Source organism: Trichomycterus rosablanca, chromosome 21 (assembly GCF_030014385.1).
Source record: "Trichomycterus rosablanca isolate fTriRos1 chromosome 21, fTriRos1.hap1, whole genome shotgun sequence".
NCBI classification, from domain to species: domain Eukaryota; kingdom Metazoa; phylum Chordata; class Actinopteri; order Siluriformes; family Trichomycteridae; genus Trichomycterus; species Trichomycterus rosablanca.
The window spans coordinates 16,000,986-16,027,894 of NC_086008.1; the positions used below are offsets into that span (position 1 = coordinate 16,000,986).

The 26,909-nt window shown below is 38.5% G+C and overlaps 1 protein-coding gene and 1 pseudogene across 4 annotated transcripts; one reads left to right on the forward strand and one right to left on the reverse strand.

Moving 5' to 3' along the window:
* Positions 1-11,722: 11,722 nt before the first annotated feature.
* Positions 11,723-14,850, reverse strand: zgc:153044 (uncharacterized protein LOC751678 homolog). Of its 4 annotated transcripts, XM_063017868.1 has the most exons (3): positions 14,829-14,849; positions 14,385-14,587; positions 12,999-13,112 (listed from the first exon to the last, which is right to left on the reverse strand). In XM_063017868.1, exons 1-3 carry the CDS (start codon positions 14,836-14,838, stop codon positions 13,083-13,085), a joined length of 243 nt encoding a protein of 80 aa, XP_062873938.1. In that variant the 5' UTR covers positions 14,839-14,849; the 3' UTR covers positions 12,999-13,082. The 4 variants fall into 4 exon arrangements, with proteins under 4 accessions (XP_062873935.1, XP_062873938.1, XP_062873937.1 ...); XM_063017865.1 differs by lacking the exon at positions 14,829-14,849 and having other exon boundaries at positions 11,723-13,112; positions 14,385-14,472; XM_063017867.1 differs by lacking the exon at positions 12,999-13,112 and having other exon boundaries at positions 13,976-14,587; positions 14,784-14,850.
* A 6,250-nt stretch (positions 14,851-21,100) lies between these two features.
* On the forward strand, positions 21,101-22,497 carry LOC134335733 (uncharacterized; annotated as a pseudogene).
* The last annotated feature ends 4,412 nt before the right edge of the window (positions 22,498-26,909 follow it).

Genomic DNA, 26,909 nt, shown 5'->3' on the forward strand with positions numbered 1-26,909 from the left:
GTATTGGACGAGTAATCAGAAGGTTGCCAGGTTAAGCCCACCACTGTTAAGTTGCCACTTTTGGGCCTATGAGCAGGGCCCTTAACCATCTATTGCTGAAATTGTATTCAGTTATAGATGTAAGACTTTTTGGATAAGAATATCTGCTAAATACCACAAATGTTAGATGCTTTTAGTAAAATCTGAACTTTTGTAAATGCAGCAATAAACTGTGATTACTTTTTAGTCTATTCAGATTTTTCCGAACATTGTTTCAGTTCATTTGTGTTTTTAGACTGTTGTCTAGTTCTGTAGGTCAGTATTACTAAGACCACCAGCTAAATGCTATAAATGTTAATGTTTTCCAAAGTATTCCTGAGCCTATATGAATATATTCATTACAGAAGCATGTTGTTTTTTTAAATGCACTGGGCTGTAGCTGGTAAAATCCCTACATTCCTTGCAATTGTGCAGGGAAACACTGTTCTCAAACCGCTGGACTATTCATTTTTTTAAAAATCCTTGCTAGTTAACAACTGATCCTTTCATTAACACAGCCAGAATAAAAAAGAATGAGTGATTTGGTCATTCTTTTTAACCTTTATTTAACTGCCAAAAACAGGAAAGTTTTCAAATGTTTTCACTGATCAATTTCAAGGCATTTTGTAAAAAGAAAATTTAATGCCTGCAACACACTCCAAAAAATTGGGACAGGGCAAAATTAAAGATAAATAATTATAAAATATTCAAATTACAGCATTCCATAATAAGCATGTTAACTGGTAACGGATGAGGAAATCATTATTGGTATTAAAGGAAGATCCACCAGTCTTTACAAGGTATGACAGGTCATGGTTCACCACTTTGTGCTAAACTTTAGGAAAGAATTGCAGATTTGGTTAAAAAAAAGAATAGATTTCTTAATGCAAGATCGCTAATAATTTTATCTTTCATCATCCACTTTTTATTATATAATGAAAAGATTCTCTTCATGGAATTTGGATAGCTTTTAATTCATGTAAGGCAAAGTTGGAAACTACTGTTAAATGTGCGTGTCTTAGGCAGCGTTGCAGGAGACACAGTCATGCTATAAAACAGCATGGGCTTGGAAGTACTTCAAAAATCCAATGCCACCTAACGCAATCTGCCACTGCATCAAGAAATTCATTAAGCAAGGCTTCATTCTGTACATGCTACAACCGTAGACACAGACTTTGTGTGCTTGACTGGCCTGCCTCAGTCCAGATCTGTCTCCTATTGAAATCGCATGGTGCAACACGAAGGGGAGAATCAGATGACGGCAACCACAGACGGTTGAGCAGCTGAAGTCTCGTATCAAGCAAGAATGGACAAAAACTGCACTTGCAAAACTGCAACAATTAGTGTTCTCAGATACCAAAAAAAAGAACAATGTTGGAACACAGGGGTAAACAGATCTGTCCCAACTTTTTTGGAGTGTGTTGCCGGCTTAAAATTCTAAATGTGTCCATAAAGTGAAATCAATGAAAATGTTGGAAATCTTTTCTCTTTTCTTTTATCAGTAAAATAAATAATCAAGAGAATTAACAATTTTTTTTTTTTATTACAAAGCGTCCCAAGTTTTCTGGAAATTGGGTTATTTAAAGCTCACATGGTAAAATGCTAAATATCTCCTCTTTGAGCTTTTATCAATTAAACTTGTAAACCTACTATGTAAAAAAAGATTACATATACACTAGTACACAAATTCCTTTAATTTATTTATTTATTAAATATTTTAATAAAGAAATACATTTGCCTTCAGAACACCCCTACTGTGTGATAACCAAATATACATGCCACCAAGCTTCCATTTAGATTAATGACTAAGGTAATTTGACCCCTGTATCATATTTATATCCCAGAGAAACAGAAAGCCATAAAAGACCATTTAGAGCAGGAATGTCCAAAGTCCGGCCCGCGGGCCGCGATTGGCCCGCGGGCCGGACTTTGGACATTCCTGCTCTAAATCGGATTTTATATGGCCCGCGTCTTCTGTCTTAAATTGTATTACTTGTGGCCCGCCAGCACAGTCAAACAGAAAAAAAAATTATTGTCGCTGTCTGATTAAAAACACTTTTAGCGGTTTTCACTTTTTTACACGTGTTGATTTGGGTATAAATCTCTGTCTGTCCATAGCAGCGAATATCAAAATGATTAATGAAAAGATGAATGAAATCACTCAATCTCTTTAACGAGTATATCCATTGGCTGCTAGACCTGTCCATCAAACCACTTATCTCCTCCTCCCTCCCCTCCCGCTACTGTTTGAGAAAGAAGCAAAACTCGTTTGCTCTCTACAGTTTATTCAGGTTATTCAATCACATGGTTGTAAACATGATTTATATTTGTGATGTTTGTAGTTTTTTAAAAACACATTTGTATCTGATATTTATATGGACTAAGCGTTTACACGGACTGTATTAATTAACACAATTGAACTTTTTTATAGCAGTAAATAACATGATTTACAAAGTAAAGATATTGTCTGGTAACTTGATTGTTTCAGGTATTTATGGGTATTTAAATGGTAATTTAGAACAGGATTCTATGGTTCTGTATGCCAGGAAATACTCCAAAGGTAGCCATGCATTGTTATAGTTTAAACCCAATCCATGTTTGGCACCTGAATGTTTACATTTGGTTGTTGTTCGCTGTGTGAAAATAAAATGATTAAATAACAGCGTATTATATGCATTTTTTTTATTTATTTATATTTTTCAAATCTGGCCCTCCTAGAAAAAAGTTTAGACACCACTGACTTAGAGTTATAAACATTCAGGTGAACTTAATAAAGTAATAATAAATAGGCATATGCTATACCCGGAATTAAATGTAAAAAAAGTTTTATGTGGGTGAAAAATTAAGCCAAACATCCATAACCAAGTGTATTTCTTACATAATTATTAATGCTATTTAATTTAGTACATATACATCTCAGACATGTACATATACAGTCAAACCGGAAGTCTGCACACCCCTTTCACCTTCTTCACGTTTTATTATGACTCATTCTGTAATATATTAAGTTGTTTATTTTTTGCCTCAAACATCTACACACAATCACCAATAATTACGAAGTGAAAACAGGGTTTAGAAAATATGCAATTTTATTTTACTGACAAAAATGGTTTATTTAGGGGTTACATATCTATGGCTGGGCCAGTGACTGGGCCAGTGATAGCTCAGTGGTTAAGGTACTGGACTAGTAAACAGAAGGTTGCCGGTTCAAGCCCCGCCACCACCAAGTTGCCACTGTTGGGTCCCTGAGCAAGGCCCTTAACCCTCAATTGCTCATTGTGTTCCGCTCACTGTGTAAGTCGCTTTGGATAAAAGCGTCTGCTAAATGCTGAAAATGTAAATGTAAATATCTGTACACACCCTTAGCTTAATACTTGGTTGATGCACCTTTGGCAGCAATTACAGCTTCAAGGCGTCTTGGGAAAGAAGCTACGAGCTTGGCACACTTGTTTCTGGAAATTTTTGCCCATTCCTCTTGGCATATCCTTGCAAGCTCTGTCAAATTGGATGGGGAGCGTTCGTACACAGCCATCAGGTCTTGGCTCTGGCTGGGCCACTTAAGGACATTTGCAGACTTTCTCTGAAGCCACTCCTTTGTTCTATTGGCTGTGTACTTCGGGTCGTTGTCATGTTGAAAGGTAAACCTTCGCCCCAGTCTGAGGTCCAGAGCGCTCTGGAGAAGGTTTTGTCAAGGATCTTGGTGTATTTAGCGGCATTCATCTTCCCCTCTATCAGGACTAGTCACCCCAGTCTCGCTGCTGAAAAACATACCCACATCATGATGCTGCCATCGCCATGCTTCACTGTAGGGATGGCATTAGCCACATGATAAGCGGTGCCTGGATTCCTCCAGACGTGACACTTGGTATTCAGTCCAAAAAGTTCAATTTTGGTTTCATCAAACCAGAGAATCTTGTTACTCATGGTTTGAGAGTTCTCTAGGTGACTTTTGGCAAACTCCAAGCGGGCTGTCATGTGTCTTTCACTAAGCAGTGGCTGAATAATGGTGGCCACTGTGCTCTTTGGGACCTGTAAAGCTGCAGCAATTTTTCTGTACCCTTCCCCAGATCTATGCCTTGACACAATCCTGTTTCTGAGGTCTGCAGATAATCCCTTTGACCCCATGGCCTGGAGTTTGCTCTGATATAAACTGTCAACTATGGGACCTTATAAGGGTTGGCTAATAAGTGATTGGTCCCCAATCATGTCCAATCAATTGAATGAATTTACCACAGGTGGACTCCAATTAATTTGTAGAAACATCTCAAGCAGTATCAGTGAAAACAAAATGCACCTCAGCTCACTTTTGTGTGTCAAAGTGTGTGCACACATATGACATTTTACATTTTGATTTTTTATAAATTAGCACAAATGTCTAAAAACATGCTTTCACTTTGTCCTTGTGGGCTATTTTGTGTGGAATATTGTGTCAAAAATGAACTCAATCTATTATAGAATGAGTCTGTAATGTAATCAAACGTGGAGAAAGTGAAAGGGGTGTACAGACTTTCCGGCTTGACTGTCTATATTTTGCCAAAAAGATATTTTTTGTTTAATTTGACCAAAGAACATGACTCCAGTCAAATTCCTAGTAGCATTTAGGAAACTCCAGGTGTTTAGGTTTGTGGTTAGTAAAAGGAAAAGCTTTTATTGGCAAACTTTCCAAATATTCTGTTGGCATGGAAGTGTCATTTGATTGTAGTTTTGGAAACTTGGTGAACTTGGTGAAGATGCAAATTTTCTTTCTCTCCAACAGTGATACTTGGGGATTTTTTTCTTTGCTTATTTTACCATCCTTTGCACTGTGCTTGAGTGCAAAACAAACTTGGGCCTACCCTCATCCAAACAGGTTTGTCACAGTGTCAGTTGATTGGAACTTTTTAACCTGAGTCACCTTATATACTGTATACACAGATATGAAACAAGGTTACTGAAATCTACTTCTGGAAAGGGTAAGCCATTGCTAAAGCTCTCAGACTATAACAACTGTGAAAATATCCACATATGAAAAAAAAAACTTGGAACAATGGTGAACTGTTCCAAGTAGCTGGCCTACCAAGATTTCACCAATATTGCATTGATGACACATCAAGGTCACAAAAGAATTCAGACAAAAATCTAAAAAACTGTAGGAATCACTTGCCTCAGTTAATGTACATGATTTCACAATAAGAAAGACTAGGCAAAATGGCATCAATGGGAAAGCTGCAACTCACAAACCACTGCTGACCAAAAAGAACACAAAGGCTTATCTCACATTAGCCAAAAACATCTGGATGACCCCAAGACTTCTGGGATAATATTCTGTGGACGGATAAATCAAAGGTGGCATTTTTTGGAAGACAATGGGCCTGATACGTATAGCTTGAAACTAACACTCCATTTCACGTTAGGAACATAATCCCAACAGTCAAACATGGTGGTGGTAATGGTCTGGGGCTGCTTTGATTCTGCAGGACCTGGACGACGTCGTAATTAGTGGAACCATGAATTTCACTTTTCATCAAAAAATCCTGAGGAAGAATGTCTGCCTGACAGTTTTAACCCAAAGATTAAGTGCAGTTGGGATATGAAGTGGGACAATGATCTGAAGCACACAATCAAGTCAGTCTCAGAATAACTTAAAAAAATTGAATATGTCCTGGCCTGATTACAATTATGATGCTGTCGCAAGACTTTAGGCAGGTCTAATGTAGACAAAGTAAAACAATTCTGCTAAGAAGAGTGGGCCAAAATTCCTTCACAATGATGTAAAAATAAATGTTTGCAAATGTGTGATTGCAGTTGTTACTTTCAAAGCTGGCACGACAATTACTTGTGATATACACTGACAGGCATAACCTTATGACCACATTCCTAATATTGTGTTGGTCCCCCTTTTGCTGCCAAAACTGCCCTGACCCGTCGAGGCATGGACTCCACTAGAACCCTGAAGGTGTGCTGTGGTATCTGGCACCAAGATGTTTGCAGCAGACCCTTTTACTCCTGTAAGTTGCGAGGTGGGGCCTCCATGGATTGGACTTGTTTGTCCAGCACATCCCACAGATGCTCGATTGGATTGAGATCTGGGGAATTTGGAGGCCAAGTCAACACCTCAAACTCATTGTTGTGCCCCTCAAACCATTACTGAACCGTTTTTGCTTTGTGACAAGGTGCATTATCCTGTTGAAAGAGGCTACAGCTATCAGAGAACACCATTACCATGAAAGGGTGTACATGGTCTGCAACAATGCTTAGGTAGCTGGTATGTGTCAAAGTAACATCCACATGGATGGCAGGACCCAAAGTTTCCTAGCAGAACATTGCCCAAAGCATCACACTGCCTCCACCGTCTTGCTTTCTTCCAAAAGTGCATTCTGGTGCCATGTGTTCCCCAGGTAAGCGATGCACATGCACCCGGCCACGTGATGTAAAAGAAAACATAATTCATCAGACCAGGCCACCTTTCTTCCATTGCTCCGTGGTCCAGTTCCGATGCTCACATGCCCATTGTTGGAGCTTTTGGCTGTGGACAGGGGTCAGCAGCATGGGCACATCTGCGACTATGCAGCCCCATACATTGCAATAAGTTCCTCAGCAATTTCAGCTACAGTAGCTCGTCTGTTGGATCGGACCACACGGGCCAGCCTTCGCTCCCTACGTGCATCAATGAGCCTTGGCCGCCCATGACCCTGGTGCCGGTTTTGAAAGATACTGACCACTGCAGACCGGGAACACCACACAAGAGCTGCAGGTTTGGAGATGCTCTGACCCAATTGTCTAGCTATCACAATTTTGCCCTAGTCAAACTCGATAAAATGTTTATTTGCTGCCTAATATATCCCACCCACTAACAGGTGCCATGATGAAGGGGTAATCAGTGTTATTCACTTTACCTGTCAGTGGTCATAATGTTATGCCTCAAGCTTATATAACTAAACAAAAAATGTTAAAAAAATTACTTTTAAACAAGTTGTAAAATGTAATGAACAAAACTGAAATTTATTGTGAGGAAAAAGTTAGGACACCCCCACATAGTGATGGATGGATGGATGGATGGATAAATAGATAGATACTTTATTGATCCTTTGCAGGAAATTTCTTTGTTATAGCAGCTCACATCAGACAACAACTTCTTGCATACATACAACATACAACATTTACTAACAGTATAAAAACAAGCAATACAAATAAAAATTTACAATATGATTCTACCATCAGAAAGAGACTGCACAAGTTTGATTTTCATGGGATATGTGCAAGGAGGAAACCCTTGCTGTCAAAAAAACATCAGGGCAAGACTAAAGTTTGCCAGAGAACACCTAGACAAAGACCACGACTTCTGGAACAATGTGTTTTGGACAAATGAATCCAAAGTTGAATTATTTGGTCACAGTAACAGAGCAAACCAAACACAGCATTTGAGCACAAGAACCTCATACCAACTCTGAAGCATGGAAGTTGAAATGTCATGGTTTGGGGCTGACAAACTGAAGCTGAAGCGGAAGTGGACCATGCAGCATGACAATGACCCAAAACATTCCAGTAAATCCTCCAAGGAATGGCTCAAAAGAAAGAAATGAAGAGCTCTGGATTGGCCAAGTCAAAGCCTGGATCTTAATCCTATTGAGATGCTGTGGGGTGATTTAAAACCCCTCAAACCTCACACAGCTGAAGAAATTCTGCATTGAGGAGTGGGAAAATCTTTTTCCCAGTCGATGTCAGAGACTGTTAGATGGTTATATGTAACGTCTAATTGAGGTTATTTCAGCCAAAGGGGGAAATACCAGCTATTAGGGCATAGGGTGTCCTAACTTTTTCTCACAATAAATTTCCATTTTTGTTAATTGCATTTTACAACTTGAGTTTAAAAGTATTTTTTCAGTTTTATTTGTTTAGTTATATAAGCTCCATCTCTCAATACTGTTTAAATGAAGCTCAAATGCCCATTTGTTTAAATATGTTCAAAAAGACAAAGGTTCTCATGGGGTGACCTAACTTTTTCACATGACTGTATATCACTCCAGAGTTTTATTTTCATTTTTAAGAGACAATCTTAAATAAATGCCCAATGGAAGATTCATTTCACAAGCCAACTAGAGAAGCAGTGTTAACCATGTCTTAAATATCTAATGTGCGTTTACTCCTTAATGTTCTCTACGTTTGGGTTTGGTGACTTTTTCATTAACTGTGTTAAGATGTTGTACTTGTGCCCAACTTCAGTGGTATTGACAAATGGTGATCACTCAGAACCTATTGATCTCCACCGAGGAGTCAAGTCAACTTTAAGTCAAGTCAACTTTATTTATATAGCGCTTTTTACAATAGACATTGTCTCAAAGCAACTTTACAAAATCCAGGACCAACAGATACAAAAAACCCCTGTTGAGCAAGCCGAGGGCGACTGTGGCAAGGAAAAACTCCCTGAAAATTACAGGAAGAAACCTTGAGAGGAACCAGACTAAGCAGGGCCCATCCTTCTTGGGTGGCCTGGAGGATACTTTAAATAAATACACGATTTACACGGAGCATACAAACACAGAATTAAATGATCTAAAAGTTATAACTGGTAATAAATAGATAAATAGATAAATAATAATAGAGTTGTTCTTCGCTCTAGTCTTCAATAAAGTCTGTAGTGATTTCTTGTCATTCTTGGTGCAATTACTCCAGACCCGTCACATCCGGCAGGAGCAGCATAGTTATAGTTATCACGGCAGTCTCGACTTTAATCCTTAACCTCGGCGGGTAAACAGGTTTCCATCAGAATGCCTTTGGAGTAAAACAACAAAGAATGTAGTTAATAATGTACAATGCTAGTTGAGTAAAACAGTTTTACAGAGAGTTTAGACTCCGGCAGCCCTAATTATTACAGCATAACTAAAAGTGAGAGCGAGCAGGTAACAAGGTCATGAAGGCTTTCATAGGACATCAGCGCCCACCTCTCCTACCCAAACCGGAGTGATCGGACAAGAGAGGCAGAACGACAGCAACCCAACATCCCTGATCACCACAAGTTTCTATGACCAAGAACCCCCAAGCTCTGCGCCTTTGTCTATATTAATCAAAAGCCTGAGAAAATAAATATGTTTTCAGTCTAGACTTAAACATTGAGACTGTGTCCGAATCCCGAACAGAGGCAGGAAGATTATTCCAAAGTTGTGGAGCTTTGTAAGAAAATGCTCTTCCACCAGCTGTGGTCTTTTTAATTTTAGGAACTATAAGTAACCCTGCATCTTGTGAACGAAGTGGACACGCTGGGCTGTAGTGATTAATAAGTTCACTCAGATACTGTGGAGCCAGACCATGTAGCGCTTTATAGGTTAGTAAAAGTATTTTGTAATCAATGCGGAATTTAACTGGCAGCCAGTGTAGAGATGATAGAACAGGACTAATATGATCAAATTTTTTAGTTCTAGTTAGCACTCGAGCTGCTGCATTTTGAACTAACTGGAGTTTGTGTATGGATCTACCAGAGCATCCAGTTAGAAGAGCATTACAATAATCTAACCGAGAAGTTATAAACGCATGGATCAGTTTTTCAGCGTCATTAGCAGATAGTATATTTCTTATTTTAGAGATATTACGCAAATGATAGAAAGCAACTCTAGTAATATTATTAATGTGTGTATCAAAGGAAAGATCTGAATCTATTGTGACACCCAAGTTTTTTACATCTGGGCTGGGAGTAACAGAGAAAGTGTTTAGGTTAAGCACCAGGTTAGCACTTGTCTCTTGCAGTTTTAGAGCCAACAAGTAAAACCTCAGTTTTATCTGAATTAAGTAAAAGAAAATTACACGACATCCAGTTTTTTATGTCGTTTACACAATCTTCAATCTTACTGATTGTGTCAGTATCATTTGGTTTGGCTGATATATACAGCAGTGTGTCATCTGCATATAAGTGAAAATTTATGCCATGTTTATGAATAATTTCACCTAGTGGAAGCATATAGAGTGTAAATAATAGCGGTCCAAGTACCGACCCCTGTGGAACACCACACTTTACTTTTGTAGTTTCCGAGCATTTATTATTTACATAAACAAATTGAGAGCGGTCAGTCAGATATGATTGAAACCAAGAGAGTGCGAGTCCTTTAACACCTACTGTATTTTCTAGCCTCTCCAGTAAAATGTTATGATCGACCGTATCAAACGCTGCGCTAAGGTCTAACAGAACAAGAAAAGAGACACATCCATTATCAGAAGACATTAACAACTCGTTAACTACTCTAATTAATGCGGTTTCGGTACTATGATTGGGTCTAAATCCTGATTGAAATTTTTCATGAATACAATTTTCATTCAAATAAGAACATAATTGTTTGGAAACTACTTTTTCTAATATTTTAGAGACAAAAGGAAGGTTTGAAATTGGCCTATAATAAGCTAGTACATGTGGATCAAGATTAGGTTTTTTAATCAGGGGTTTAATAACGGCACTTTTAAACAATTTAGGTACATACCCAAGGCTAAGGGATGCATTGATTAATGTAAGCAGGGGCTCTACAATAGCTGGGAGTAAATCTTTAAGTAAACGAGTTGGAACAGGATCGAGTATACACGATGATGACTTTGATGATTTAATCAACACAGTTAGTTCATTTTGGGAGATTGGATTAAAGGAATTTAGTTGGATTAACTCGTTACTATTATCACCAATGCTGCTCATACTTAACATTGGCAAGTGACACACTTTGACTCTGAAGTCGTATTTTTTCTATCTTGTCATTAAAGAATTTTTAAAAATCATTGCTGGTACAGTCGGGCGGTATATTAGATTCAGTTTCATTGACGTTTTTAGTTAATTTGGACACTGTCTCAAAAAGGAATCTAGGATTGTTTTTATTTTTCTCTATTAGGGACGAATAATATAAAGATTTAGCTTTTATAAGTGCATGTTTATACTCAGTTAGAGCATCTTTCCAAGCAATCTTATACACCTCCAGTGTAGTGTGACGCCACTTGCGTTCTAATTTCCGTGCTGCTTGTTTAAGTGCGCATGTGTGGTCATTGTACCATGGAGCAAGTTTTTTCTCTCTAATCAGTTTAGTTTTGAGTGGGGCTACGTTATCTAAGGTTGTGTGCAGTACGGTCTCTAGGTTTTGAGTTGCCTGATCTAGTTCTTTAGGTTCTGATGCTGATCTATTTGGTAATTCTGGTAGGCAGTTTATGAACGCTGCTGCAGTTGCAGATGTAATAGTGCGCTTACATTTAAAACGATTTGGTTGCTGTACCTTATTGGACAGGGACACTTCATAAATTAGTAGGGAGTGATCAGAAATTAAGTCATTCTGTGGTACAATTTCCAGCTTGTCTATGTTTATACCATAAGTAAGTATTAAATCTAAGGTATGTTTACAGCAGTGAGTGGGTCCCATTACATTTTGGGTGATGCCTAAGGATTCTAAAATAGAATCAAACGCAATTTTGAGTGGATTACAATTAAAGCTTTCTTAGTTGATAAGACTAATTTAGAAAGAAAATCGGCAAATTCGTTAAGAAATTCTGAGTAAGGGCCAGGGGGTCGATAAACAGTAACCAGTTTAAACATACTAGTTTTATCAGATGAACATTTATTGGCTATGTCAGAGATAAGAACTTCAAACGAGTTTGTTATGGGAGATGATTTTACAGTAAGACCTATGTCTTTATCATAAATTGTGGCTATTCCTCCACCACGACCACTAAGACGTGGCTTATGTTCATAACTGTAACCCGGAGGAGATGCTTCATTTAAACTTAGATACTCATCAGGTCTAGCCCAGGTCTCGGTTAAACAAAGTGCACTAAGACAATTATCTGTAATTATTTCAATTGCAATTACTGTTTTGCATGCAAGTGACCTGATGTTTAGAAGTCCTAACTTTAGTTTAGCCTTACTAGGGTTTTCATGATGCTCATTTAGATTAATTTTAATTAAGTTATTATGACATACTTTTTGATTTAGTTTTGGCTTACACCTGCCACGGTAAACAGACACAGTCTCAATGGTTTGTGACCTAAGGATTCCGGGTGACGTCCGATGGCGACTCGCAGACAGTCGGTTAGGCCTGTTTGTCTGCTGCCTAGTCTTGGCTCTGGATAGTCATTTAACACTATCTGCCGCTACACTAACGCGGTGGTAAAGCCTGTCACCTATGCTGCAAGAAATGCAAGCAGAACCCTCCCACGTGGGGTGGACACCATCCCGCAGCAAAAGACCAGGCCTTCCCTCAAAGGTGGACCAGTTATCTACAAAATCAATGCAGTTTTCTGAGCACCATTTAGACATCCAGCGGTTCAGCGACAACAACCTGCTGTAGGTTTCGCCACTGGGTCGAATCGGTAAGGGGCCAGAGCACACTACTGCCTCAGACATCGACCTAGCTAACTCACACACCTCTTTAACATTACTCTTAGTAACCTCAGACTGCCGTAAGCGAACATCATTAGTGTCGACGTGGATAACAATCTTCGAAAATCTACGATTAGCATTAGCCAGCACTTTCAGATTTGCTCTGATGTCAGGCGCCCTGGCCCCCAGAATACAAGTGACTATGGTTGCTGGTGTCTCTATGGGGGTTGCAATACGCACGTGTCGGAGCTGAGAATCTCCTATAACCAGAGCACTTACATTAACAGGCTTCTCAGCGGGTGGGTCACTGAGTGGGGAAAACCTGTTGGACACGTGCAACTGAGATGGTTGGTGCTTTGCCCTACGACTATGTCGCCGAGACGTCACCCAGTCGCCCCGCTGTGAGGACTCTAATGCCGGAGTCTGGGGTTCTGTACCTGAACTGCTGGCATTCGAGACTGCTACAGCTGAAACTAAGCCCTCACTAGTAGTAGTCTGTTCTAACGCCCGAATGCGCCCTTCTAACACTGAGATCTTCTCCGTCAGACTAACAACTAATGTACACTTATCACACATAAAGTTATCACTAAACACGGAGAAGGAATAACTGAACATGTTGCACTCGGAACAGGGATATAAAGCTCCTGCTGGGGCCATAATAACAGTACTTAGCTTTAGAAGATGAGTTGAAGTTGATGTTTATGTTGGTTTCACCGGCGCTTCTGCTGGTAGTCACAGAAAAACGGCTTTAATTCCGGACGAAACAGGCGATGATGAGCTGAAATACAAAAACCAACAACCAAACAACACAAACGCGCTTCGTTCGGATAAAACGGCTGTAATTCTAAAGGAAAACGGTGTTTAGCGCTCATGTACAAGACAAATAAACAAAACGCGGTTCCTACAGACAGAAAACGGTTTTAACTCCCCACAAAACAAAGGTGTTTAAGCGCTGAACTACAAAAACAAACAAACACAAACGCGCTTTGTTTCCGGCAAAACCGGAGTGAGACGGGGGACCCTCTGTCTCCTTTACTTTTCGACATTGCCTTGGAGACATTAGTTGTTGGGATAAGGAGTCACCCACAGATCAAAGGCATTAGGCTTGGGGACTGGAGTGAAAGCTTGTCTAGAGTTCCATAATGCACTATTAACTCAAAGTATAGATTAATACAATTCAAAGTGCTTCACAGATTCTACTTTTCAAAAACCAGATTAAGTAAAATATATGCTTCTGTTTCGCCTTTGTGTGATAAATGCAAAACTGCAGAGGGCACTGTAGCTCACCTTTTTTGGTTTTGTCCTGTAATGTACAGCTTTTGGACCAATATTTTCTCACTGCTGTCAGATGCATTTAATGTTCACATTTATCCCAATGGTGAACAGCACATCCTTTCTGATTTCTATGCCTATAGCGCAGGTTATATATGTGAAAAAGATACATTTTAAGGCACTTCATCCTAAATAACATAATTACTTTTAATATCATTATTACATAATAAATTAATTACATAGTTAATAACTATCATCAATACTGATAAAAATATATTTAGGAAAATGCTATATATTATACAAACTATCGCTCATTTACCTCAGCTAATAAAATGCAGATTTAAAAAACAACATAGAGCAAATCAAATATGAAACCAACTTTAGATTTTATTATTCAGAAATTAATGTCAAATGTTCAAACTGGTGTTAAATCTCGGATTTCCTTCTCATATAAGTCTGGAATTTGTCCCAAGGGCGACGGCACCATGACTACTGAGCTGAATCCTCGTAATGAGCGCTCATAATCAATTAGCTGCTTCCAAAAACCACTGTTCGGTCTAATGATCGGTCTACATGCCTTCACCATTCTGTGTGCATCAAGCAGCGACATATCGCAGTGCTTTATAAGGTAAGCGAGACAAAGCGCTGCAGAGCGACTCACTCCGGCATTGCAGTGCACTAACACTCTACCAGACTCTTCTCTGATCTGCTTTATTTTATCTGAAACTGAATCAAAATGTTCTTGTAGCAAGGCTCCAGAAGAATCAGCCACGGGTACCTGCATATATTCAGCTGACGAAATGCGTGTCGTGCTAAATTCCTGGGTAGCGTTTATGATGCAGGTCATTTTAAAGCGGATTAAAACGGAGCTGTCTTCGGCTGTCTTCCTGCTGGCGATGAACAGATAGTCAGTTATTTGTCCGAGTCCAGCCACTCGCACTCCAGACACCGACATGATGTTTACATCCGACTGCTTGTCACCTTCAGAAAGAACAATCCGTTAGAAAATTAACTTGTACAGCTGTTAAGTGTTTGCTTTTTAGTCACGCAGAATTGTTTGTTTGGGATGATGTGAGCTAGCCAGCTAACCAAATTTACAGAGTACGTGTGCGAACACATGAGAAAATATAATGAAACGTGTAGAAAATGTGATGAAATATTTGCACAAAATACTTACTTATATGGCGTTTTAGTAGAATGACATGGTCATCATACTACTTACTTTTCGGCATCTTCTTCTTTGTGTTTTATCGCAGTTGGAAAATTATTATATTGTGCATTACTGCCACCAATCGTTAAAAAAAAGACAGGGTGGTCTTTTAAACTGCATTAAACTGCATTTACTTAAATAGTCACCTAAAGATCACATCACACAGCATTTACAGCATCATGCATGGTATAACAGGAAGTAGTTTTTTGGATTTTTGGATTTTTGGATTGCATAAATAGTGCTTGAGTTAGAGATCTCAGACACATGTCCACCACAGAGGAGAAAAAAGAAAATTGCTGGGTCTCAGGAGGATATTGCCCATATAAAGTGAACTTTATTTAAAGTGAACTATATATAATAATATAATATAATAAAATGAAATATACATTATATAATAAAAAATTATGTTATATAATAAAAAATATATCTCATGCCGACTAAAGAAGTGGTTAGGCGGCTCTGCAAATAAGGCATGGCTGCTGGTGGTCAGGTTGGTAATGTCAGTTTTAATTAAATTAAAGTCTGGAGTAAAATGATCAAGCCCTTTAGAATACTTGCATTGCTTTACTTATTATTACATATAGCTGCTATGCATTAATATACTTAAATTAAAGTATTCCCTTTACTTACCTGAAGTGCTGGGAGTATCTGTATGTACAACCCCAAATCAGAAAAAGTTGGGACAGTATGAAAAATGCAAATAAAATAAAATAATTGACTTTTATTTGATTGCAGACAGTTTGAATCCAAGATATTTCATGTTTTGTCTGCTTAACTTCATTTCATTTTTTAATATACCTCCATTCCTGCATTTTAGGCCTGCAACACATTCCAAAAAAGTTGGGACGGGGGCAATTTAGGGCTAGTACTTTGTGTTTATGCAAAATGACAACAAACGCTAAGATCACTGACAGTGATCACTGGAGTATGTAAGTGTTGAACCTTCTTTCTACCAAGAATATAGATAGTCATAATTACTGCTTTAATAAATACCTCCTCATGCATGGCACTCTCTCAACCATATAGACCTATTATCAATACAGTCAACTTTAGAATTCTATTTTATTTCTCCTATTCTAAAATATTCTGTACTCATGTTACACCTAACTTCATGTATATATACTTTTGCATTTGAGCAAAGAGGTAGCGCAGCGGTTTACATAAGATGTTGCATAGATATTGTTCACAAAAGACGCCCGACTCCTGTTAAGGTTTTCAAGCCCATTGACACACAGCAGCAGCCCCGGTTCTGGACTGCTTTGCTTGGAGGGGACAGTAAAAAATAATGGGTGGGCATGTCGTTAATCATATTTTTAAATCCAGAACTTTATTCAGGGCTTGATTTGTGGAGGGACGATGACAACAGAGCTAGTGATACTGGTTTAATTGAAATATGAGGTAAAGAAATAAACTGGTGGTGTCTGACTCGACATGGAGGAGCCCTCAGAAGGCAAGTTCGGTTGATTTGTTTGAATTCAGAAAACTCTGCATTATAGGTTATCTTACAATGTATGTTTATTAGATGCAAAATTCACACAAAAACATACAGAAAGGTATCAAGCAAAGTTAAGTCTGGCAGATTAGCTGCTACTAACTAGCAGATAACTGCTAATAAAAGAATTTTAAAAATATTAAACGTAAGTAATATTAAGCAACAAATCACCACGTTAAGCAAACGTTACCATGTGGAAGTGAGTTTAAACTCAAAGAAGTGTTTTAAATTGCCCTGATATGTAATCGCCTCTCCTGTTCACACTGACAGAACCTGTCTGCGCTACTGAGCTGCTCAAAGCAGTCTGCCTGTTTTATATGACTCAAAAAGCCAATCAGAAATAAGCAAAGAAATAAATTCACACTGAACAGCAAAATGTGCAGTGGTGTATAAAGTACCTGAAAGCCATACTTGAGTAAAAGTACAAGCATCTTACTAGAAATGTCCTTTGATAGAAGTAAAAGTCACCTTTTAGAATATTACTTGAGTAAGTCTTGAAGTATATGATGTTTAATGTACTAAGTATCAAAAGTAATTTGATAATCTAAAATTGAATCTAAAGTTCAAAAGTTCATCCAGATATGTTAGTAAATATTAAGAAAGACTGCATGTAAACTGTATGAACTGTGTCTATTGCTGTAATGTAAGATATAGGAGTGTTACCATCTGATAAATCAATGTGGTGTGAGGTTTTATTCCACGTTGTTTCAGTTTGGCATGTAATTTTAGTCTATGAAAGAATGATGAAAGATATAAATCATTCTCATTCTTATTCTTGAATAGTTTGAAGCAACTGTTGAAACTGACCTAAAAATCTGATGTGAATGTCTACTATTCTTACTCACTCAGTTTCAACATGGTGCATTCTGACATATTCTACACAGCAAAAAGTTTACTGTTAAATTCAGTGGTGTATAGTAACGAAGTAATAATACTTCGTTACAGTACTTAAGTAGTTTTTTGAAGTACTTGTACTTTACTGGAGTATAAAAATTTTCGGCAACTTTCACTTTTACTCCACTACATTTTCTAAAGAAATTGTGTACTTTTACTCCGTTACATTCGCTGTATGTAAATTCGTTACTCGTTACTACAGAATGAAAGTTAAATGATGTGAGATGTGTGACGGACTGCACCTGCGCTTGTGAGTTACACGGTGGTTAAACACATTAATGCGCATGTGCAAACGTTCTCTAAAAGCTATCGGAGTTTTCTAAAAGTGCGTCGTTCACCCAAAGACACGCAAATATGGAGATTTCAGAAGCTCCCCGTCCAACACACTGATGTAAGTTCACAATGATTAACAAAGTAAAGCTGCAGCATCAGCGGTTTTTTAATATTATTAGCATTAACATTGTTCAGATATCTACCTACCATTTTTACCCATTACATTCCAACCACAAATAAAACGTTTCACTAAATTTGTTTGGAATTCATTGACTGCAAAACTCATGAAGACACGTCCATTATTTTTAAAAACTCACCTACGGACAAATATTTCCTCAGATAACTTCTGTATTAGACCAGTAGAGGAGAGATTCATGGTGCTGAAGAACATGCAGCACGTCTTTAACCCTGTAATGATCTCAACAAGAACTCAACTTATCCAACTTATTATTAATGATTTTTCAGCTGTTGGCTTCAAGTTAGAAATGGTGTTTTCTTAAAGTAAGAATACCAATATTTTTTTAGTTTAACACATGCCATTCAGTGAGTAGATACAGCTCAAAAAAGATTATTTAAATACAGCTTATTTTACTCAAATATTTTGATTTAAATTAATGGTTGAACAGATCATTAAAGGGATAAAAGTGCCACACGTTTTGTTAAACTCTCTTGAGTTTTGCTTTAAATTAATTATGCCAAAATAATTTTTTGTTATTGAAATATACTACCCAAATAAAAAAATGGGACAGTATAGAAAATGCAAATAAAATAGATGCAGTGTTTCTTACATTTACATCGACTCACATTCTAAAAACGTTGGAACAGGAACATTTAGGGCTAGTAATAAGTTAAAAAAACAACCAAATAATGTCATGATTTCAAACAGGTGATGTCAACAGTTGATTATGATCATGAATTGACACAAATCATGTTCAGATGAAAGGAACAGGTTAAAGAGGTTAATTGTTAAGGTGGTTTACAGGCTTAAAAAAACAATCTTTATATTTAAAATGACCGCTTCCATTTATACTAGCATTTACTTTTACTTCTACTTTTAATACTTAAGTACATTTAATATCAAATTACTTTTGATACTTAAGTACGTTATACATCAGATACTTTTAGACTTTTACTCAAGTAATATTCTAAAAGGTGACTTTTACTTCTATCAAAGTAAATTTCTGGTAAGATACTTGTACTTTTACTCAAGTATGGCCTTCCGGTACTTTATACACCACTGGTTAAATTAACTCCTACATAGTTTATTTTAACACTTTTTCAGGGTTTATATAGCTCCACACTCTCCAAAGTTAATTTAACACTTTCAAAGCAGTCAAAGTAAGATGTTAATAAAAATTAGAATAATCAACACCCATAAACAAACAAATTTTCACAACATTTATTATCTCCCTTACAGTTATTTATAAAGTTGTACAAACATTCATTTGCAACATAATATGAACATTAAATATCGAATGGGTTAAGAAATGTAAGCTCAAATATTTTCAGCTAATTCCCTAAATGTGTGATAAAGCTAATCAAATTTTTTTTTTGTGTGAAAGCTTGTATGGCAACGTCAATGTCAAAACTCAAACCGATGTCACTTTAATTACATTGCCTTTTTTAGCATATGGATCCCTGAGGAAAGGGAATAGCATCACTATCCCAAGAGCATACTCTTCTCTTATTGCTTTAATGTGATGTTGATTTGGAGGAGAGATTAAACTAGTAATTTACATGCAATTGTAATGTAGTAAAAGAGCAAAAAAATTAAAAAGAGTATGAAACACACATACTCATGATTATCAATCATATGAGCTACCAGTACACTAACTATTCTTCTGTAATCTGTTGGAGTTTCTGTTGTTTGGTATTATGGAAGTACTTCTTCTCCACCAGACCAGTCGTCTAGTACCCATTCAGTCAACTAATAAAAGACAAAACATGATAAAAGTTTTATGAAACACAAGTTTTTAATGAGAACCAAGCTTTGTTAAGAAAACCTGTTAAGAAGAAACTGCATCTGGTGTATCCTCAATTCTTTATCTCTTGTTAGAGACCTTATCTAAAATTACATTAACATTTTCGGCATTTAGCTCTTATACAGAATGTATAAGCTAATGTATAATGTATTATATATATTTAGCTCTTATACAGAATGACTTACAGAAGTGCTTTCACAGATTTCTCTACTCTAGTTTAAGTAGACAAAAGTCCAAGGATACAAATCTGCTGAAACTCAGATAGAACAAATGTTTTTTTAATAAGATATAGACGGTTAGTAAGTGCATGTTATTGCTCAGCCAAAGTGCTTAGTAAACAGGTGAGTTTTTAATCGTCTCAGATTTACGAACAGACAGGGGAAGTTTGTTACACCAATTAATTACCATTGCAATTAATTACCAATTAATTACAGTTAATGCAGTTAAGCTGAAGCTTAAATCAGGCATCTCAGAGGCAGAAAACAAGGAGTTTGTGTTCCTGTCCCTTTGCATCCTTGTAAATATTTTTTTTAAATATGGCTGGCAAATCTCTCAGTGACATGTAAAATGACAGAGCGGGGTCAGCGGATGCTGAGGCGCATAGTGTGCAGAGGTCGCCAACTTTCTGCAGAGTCAATCGCTACAGACCTCCAAACTTCATGTGGCCTTCAGATTAGCTCAAGAACAGTGTGTAGAGAGCTTTATTGAATGGGTTTCCATGGCTGAGCAGCTGCATCCAAGCCTTACATCACCAAGCGTAATGCAAAGCGTCGGATGCAGTGGTGTAAAGCACGCCGCCGTTGTTTGTTTGTAGCCATTAGCTAAATAACTTTTTATATACGTATATTTTAAACGTATAATTTAAACGTTAATCTTCCGCTTGTAGTTAATATTGAGTTTTATTTTGTCTATCGTAAAAAAGCGCTTGTGTTTACTAATGTAAATCCGTGCTTGTTTTCGAAGTCTGTTACTAGGAAACTTCTGCTACTGGTGTCCGAAGCCTGTTTTAGTTTGTTTGTTTTGTACTCCAGCGCATAAACACCTTTTTTGTCCAGAATTAAAACCGTTTTCTGTCCGCACGAAGCGCGTTTGTGTTTGGTTGTTTTTGTACTTCAGCGCTTAAACACCTTTGTTTTGTGGGGAGTTAAAACCGTTTTCTGTCCGTAGGAAGCGCGTTTGTGTTTGTTGTTTTGTACACCAGCGCATAAACACCGTTTTCCTTCAGAATTACAGCCGGTTTTGTCCGAACGAAGCGCGTTTGTGTTTGTTTGTTTTTATATTTCAGCTTATCAACATCTGTTTCGTCCGGAATTAAAGCCGTTTTTCTGTGACTACCAGCGGAGGCGCCGGTGAATCCAATTTAAACAGCAACTTCAAATCATCTTCTAAAGCTAAGTACATTTCTTTGTTACAATGGCCCCAGCAGGAGCTTTATATCCCTGTGTCCAGTGCAACATGTTCAGTTATTCTTTCTCCGTCGTTAGTGATAACTTTATATGTGATAAGTGTAGATTAGTTGTTAGTCTGACGGGGAAGATTTCAGTATTAGCATTCGGGCTTTAGAACAGAATACTAGTAGTGAGTGCTTAGATTTAGCTGTAGCAGTCCCGAATGCCAGCAGTTCAGGTATAGAACCCCAGACTCCGGCATTAGAGCCCTCACAGCGGGGCGACTGGGTGACGTCTCGACGACATAGTTGTAGGGCAAAGCACCAACCATCTCAGTTGCACGTGTCCAACAGGTTTTCCCCACTCAGTGACCCACCCGCTGAGAAGCCTGTTAATGTAAGTGCTCTGGTTATAGGAGATTCTCAGCTCCGACACGTGCGTATTGCAACCCCCATAGAGACACCAGCAACCATAGTCACTTGTATTCCGGGGGCCAGGGCGCCTGACATCAGAGCAAATCTAAAAGTGCTGGCTAATGCTAATCGTAGATTTTTGAAGATTGTTATCCACGTCGGCACTAATGATGTTCGTTTACGGCAGTCTGAGGTTACTAAGAATAATGTTAAAGAGGTGTGTGAGTTAGCTAGGTCGATGTCCGAGGCAGTAGTGTGCTCTGGCCCCTTACCGATTCGACCCAGTGGTGAAACCTACAGCAGGTTATTGTCGCTGAACTGCTGGATGTCTGCTGGTGCTCAGAAAACTGCATTGATTTTGTAGATAATTGGTCCACTTTTGAGGGAAGGCCTGGTCTTTTGAAGCGGGATGGTGTCCACCCCTCGTGGGAGGGTGCTGCTCGCATTTCTTGCAGCGTAGGTGACACGCTTTACCACCGCGTTAGTGTAGTGGCAGATAGTGTTAAATGACTACCCAGAGCCAAGACCAGGCAGCAGACAAACAGGCCTAACCAACTGTCTGTGAGTCGCAATCGAACGTCACCCGAAATCCCTAGGTCACAAACCATTGAGACTGTATCTGTTTACCGTGGCAGGTATAAGCCAAAACAAAATCAAAAAGTATGTCATAATAACTTAATTAAAATTAATCTAAATGAGTATCATGAAAACACTAGTAAGGCTAAACTAAAGTTAGGACTTCTAAACATCAGGTCACTTGCATGCAAAACAGTAATTGTAAATGAAATGATCACAGATAACTGTCTTAGTGCACTTTGTTTAACTGAGACCTGGGCTAGACCTGATGAGTATCTAGGTTTAAATGAAGCAACTCCTCCGGGTTACAGTTATGAACATAAGCCACGTCTTAGCGGTCGTGGTGGAGGAATAGCCACAATTTATGACAAAGACATACAGTAGGTCTTACTGTAAAATCATCTCCCATAACAAACTCGTTTGAAGTTCTTATCTCTGACATAGCCAATAAATGTTCATCTGATAAAACTAGTATGTTTAAGCTGGTTACTGTTTATCGACCCCCTGGTCCTTACTCAGAATTTCTTAACAAATTTGCCGATTTTCTTTCTAAATTAGTCTTATCATTTAAAAAAGCTTTAATTGTTGGTGACTTTAATATTCATTATGAGGATAAGTGTAAGCCACTCAAAATTGCGTTTGACTCTATTTTAGAATCTTTAGGCATTACCCAAAATGTAATGGGACCCACTCGCTGCTGTAAACAGATACCTTAGATTTAATACTTACTTATGGTATGAACATAGACAACCTGGTAATGGTACCACAGAATGACTTAATTTCTGATCACTCCCTACTAATATATGAAGTGTCCCTATCCAATAATATACAGCGACCACATCGTTTTAAATGTAAGCGCACTATTACATCTGCAACTGCAGCAGCGTTCATAAACTGCCTACCAGAATTATCAAATATATCAGCATCAGAACCTAAAGAACTAGATCAGGCAACTCAACTTAAAGAGACAAGTTGTCTGTCTAACCTGGTGCTAAACCTAAACACTTTCTCTGTTACTCCCAGCCCAGATGTAAAAAACTTAGGTATCACACTAGATCCAGATCTTTCCTTTGATACACATGTCAATAATATTACTAGAGTTGATTTCTATCATTTGCGTAATATTTCTAAAATAAGAAATATACTATCTCTTAATGACGCCGAAAAACTGATCCATGCGTTTATAACTTCTCGTTTAGATTATTGTAATGCTCTTCTAACTGGATGCTCTGGTAAATCCATACACAAACTCCAGTTAGTTCAAAATGCAGCAGCTCGAGTGCTAACTAGAACTAGAAAGTTTGATCATATCAGTCCTGTTCTATCATCTCTTCACTGGCTGCCAGTTAAATTCCGCATTGATTACAAAATACTTTTACTAACCTATAAAGCGCTACATGGTCTGGCTCCACAGTATCTGAGTGAACTTAATTATTAATCACTACAACCCAGCGCGTCCACTTCGCTCACAAGATGCAGGGTTACTTATAGTTCCTAGAATTAAAAAGATCACGGCTGGTGGAAGAGCATTTTCTTACAAAGCTCCACAACTTTGGAATAATCTTCCTGCCTCTGTTCGGGATTCGAACACAGTCTCAATGTTTAAGTCTAGACTGAAAACATATTTATTTTCTCAGGCTTTTGATTAGTATAGACAAAGGTGCAGAGCTTGGGGGTTCTTGGTCATAGAAACTTGTGGTGATCAGGGATGTTGGGTTGCTGTCGTTCTGCCTCTCTTGTCCGATCACTCAGGTTTGGGTAGGGGAGGTGGACGCTGATGTCCTATGAAAGCCTTCATGACCTTGTTACCTGCTCGCTCTCCCTTTTAGTTATGCTGTAATAATTAGGGCTGCTGGAGTCTAAAACTCTCTGTAAAACTGTTTTACTCAACTAGCATTGTACATTATTAACTACATTCTCTACAGTATTGTTTTACCCCGAGGGCATTCTGATGGAAACCTGTTTACCTGACGAGGTTAAGGATTGAAGTCGAGACTGCAGTGCCAACGATGCTGCTCCTGCCGGATGTGACGGGTATGGACTAATTGCACCAAGCATGACAAGAACTCACTACAGACTTTATTGAAGACTAGACCGAATGACAACTCAATTATTATTATTTATTTATTTATTGCCAGTTAGAACTTTTAGTTTATTTAATTCTGTGTTTGTATGATTTGTGTAAATCCTATTTATTGACAGTATCCTCTAGACCACCCAAGAAGGATGGGCCCTGCTGAGTCTGGTTCCTCTCAAGGTTTCTTCCTGTAATTTTCAGGGAGTTTTTCCTTGCCACTGTCGCCCTTGGCTTGCTCAACAGGGGTTTTTGTATCTGTTGGTCCTGGATTTTGTAAAGTTGCTTTGAGACAATGTCTATTGTAAAAAGCGCTATATAAATAAAGTTGACTTGACTTGACTTGACTTCTCTGGAGTGATGAATCACACTTCTCCGTCTGGCAATCCGATGGACGAGTCTGGGTTTGGCGGTTGCCAGGAGAACGGTACTTGTCTGACTGCATTGTGCCAAATGTAAAGTTTGGTGGAGGGGGGATTATGGTGTGGGGTTTTTTTTCAGGAGTTGAGCTCGACCCCTTAGTTTCAGTGAAAGGAACTCTTAATGCTTCAGCATACCAAGAGATTTTGGACAATTTCATGCTCCCAACTTTGTGGAAACAGATGGGGGTGACCCCTTCCTTTTCCAACATGACTGCACACCAGTACACAAAGCAAGGTTCATAAAGACATGGATGAGCAAGTTGGTGTGGAAGACCTTGACTGGCCTGCACAGAGTCCTGACCTCAACACGATAGAACACCTTTGTGATGAATTAGAGTGGAGACTGTGAGCCAGGTCATCTCATCCATGTTCATGTATATATATATACAGTGTATCACAAAAGTGAGTACACCCCTCACATTTCTGCAAATATTTCATTATATCTTTTCATGGGACAACACTATAGACATGAAACTTGGATATAACTTAGAGTAGTCAGTGTACAGCTCGTATAGCAGTGTAGATTTACTGTCTTCTGAAAATAACTCAACACACAGCCATTAATGTCTAAATAGCTGGCAACATAAGTGAGCACACCCCACAGTGAACATGTCCAAATTGTGCCCAAATGTGTCGTTGTCCCTCCCTGGTGTCATGTGTCAAGGTCACAGGTGTAAATGGGGAGCAGGGCTGTTAAATTTGGTGTTTTGGGTACAATTCTCTCATACTGGCCACTGGATATTCAACATGGCACCTCATGGCAAAGAACTCTCTGAGGATGTGAGAAATAGAATTGTTGCTCTCCACAAAGATGGCCTGGGCTATAAGAAGATTGCTAACACCCTGAAACTGAGCTACAGCATGGTGGCCAAGGTCATACAGCGGTTTTCCAGGACAGGTTCCACTCGGAAAAGGCTTCGCCAGGGTCGACCAAAGAAGTTGAGTCCACGTGTTCGGCGTCATATCCAGAGGTTGGCTTTAAAAAATAGACACATGAGTGCTGCCAGCATTGCTGCAGAGGTTGAAGACGTTGGAGGTCAGCCTGTCAGTGCTCAGACCATACGCCGCACACTGCATCAACTCGGTCTGCATGGTCGTCATCCCAGAAGGAAGCTGACGCACAAGAAAGCCCGCAAACAGTTTGCTGAAGACAAGCAGTCCAAGATCCTAAAACTTGTAAAGTTTTCAGTTTCCTGATTGCATGTGAATCTGTCCTGTTTCTGTCTAATTTTAAGAAATTGTTCTATATTTGTTGTTCTCTCTCATAATTTAGCTAATTTTTAATGAACTGTCTTATGCTGCTCTCTTTGTTTTTATCTTAATTATTCTTGATGTTGATGTACTATTTTGATTTTGTACTATGATTTGTATGGTGTATGTACGTATTTGTTTTGATTATTTGTCTTATGTAAAGCGTCTTTGAGTATCTTGAAAAGCGCTATATAAATAAAATGTATTATTATTATTATTATTAAGAACATGGATTACTGGAATGCCCTGTGGTCTGACGAGACCAAGAAAAACTTGTTTGGCTCAGATGGTGTCCAGCATGTGTGGCGGCGCCCTGGTGAGAAGTACCAAGACCACTGTATCTTGCCTACAGTCAAGCATGGTGGTGGTAGCATCATGGTCTTGGGCTGCATGAGTGTTGCTGGCACTGGGGAGCTGCAGTTCATTGAGGGAAACATGAATTCCAACATGTACTGTGACATTCTGAAACAGAGCATGATCCCCTCCCTTCGAAAACTGGGCCTCATGGCAGTTTTCCAACAGGATAACGACCCCAAACACAACCTCCAAGATGACAACTGCCTTGCTGAGGAAGCTGAAGGTAAAGGTGATGGACTAAACCCAATTGAGCACCTGTGGCGCATCCTCAAGTGGAAGGTGGAGGAGTTCAAGGTGTCTAACATCCACCAGCTCCGTGATGTCATCATGGAGGAGTGGAAGAGGATTCCAGTAGCAACCTGTGCAGCTCTGGTGAATTCCATGCCCAGGAGGGTTAAGGCAGTGCTGGATAATAATGGTGGTCACACAAAATATTGACACTTTGGGCACAATTTGGACATGTTCACTGTGGGGTGTACTCACTTATGTTGCCAGCCATTTAGACATTAATGGCTGTGTGTTGAGTTATTTTCAGAAGACAGTAAATCTACACTGCTATACAAGTTGTACACTGACTACTCTAAGTTATATCCAAGTTTTATTTCTATAGTGTTGTCCCATGAAAAGATATAATAAAATATTTGCAGAAATGTGAGGGGTGTACTCACTTTTGTGATACACTGTATTTATTTTATTTTATTTTTTTCTCATGACACTCATTTTTTATAAAGGTGATGTTGCGGTGTATAGAACCAGTGCATCTTTGAGGGTTTTTTTTATGGGAAATTGGCTGCATTTATTGTTTTTGTGCACACAAAGTTTAAGTTGAGAGCTTACGTTCGTAATACAAAAAGGACAACACAACAACATTAAGGAAACACGAATACAAAAAGGACAACACAACAACATTAAGGAAACGCGAATACAAATAGGACAACACAACAACATTAAGACAACGCGAATACAAAAAG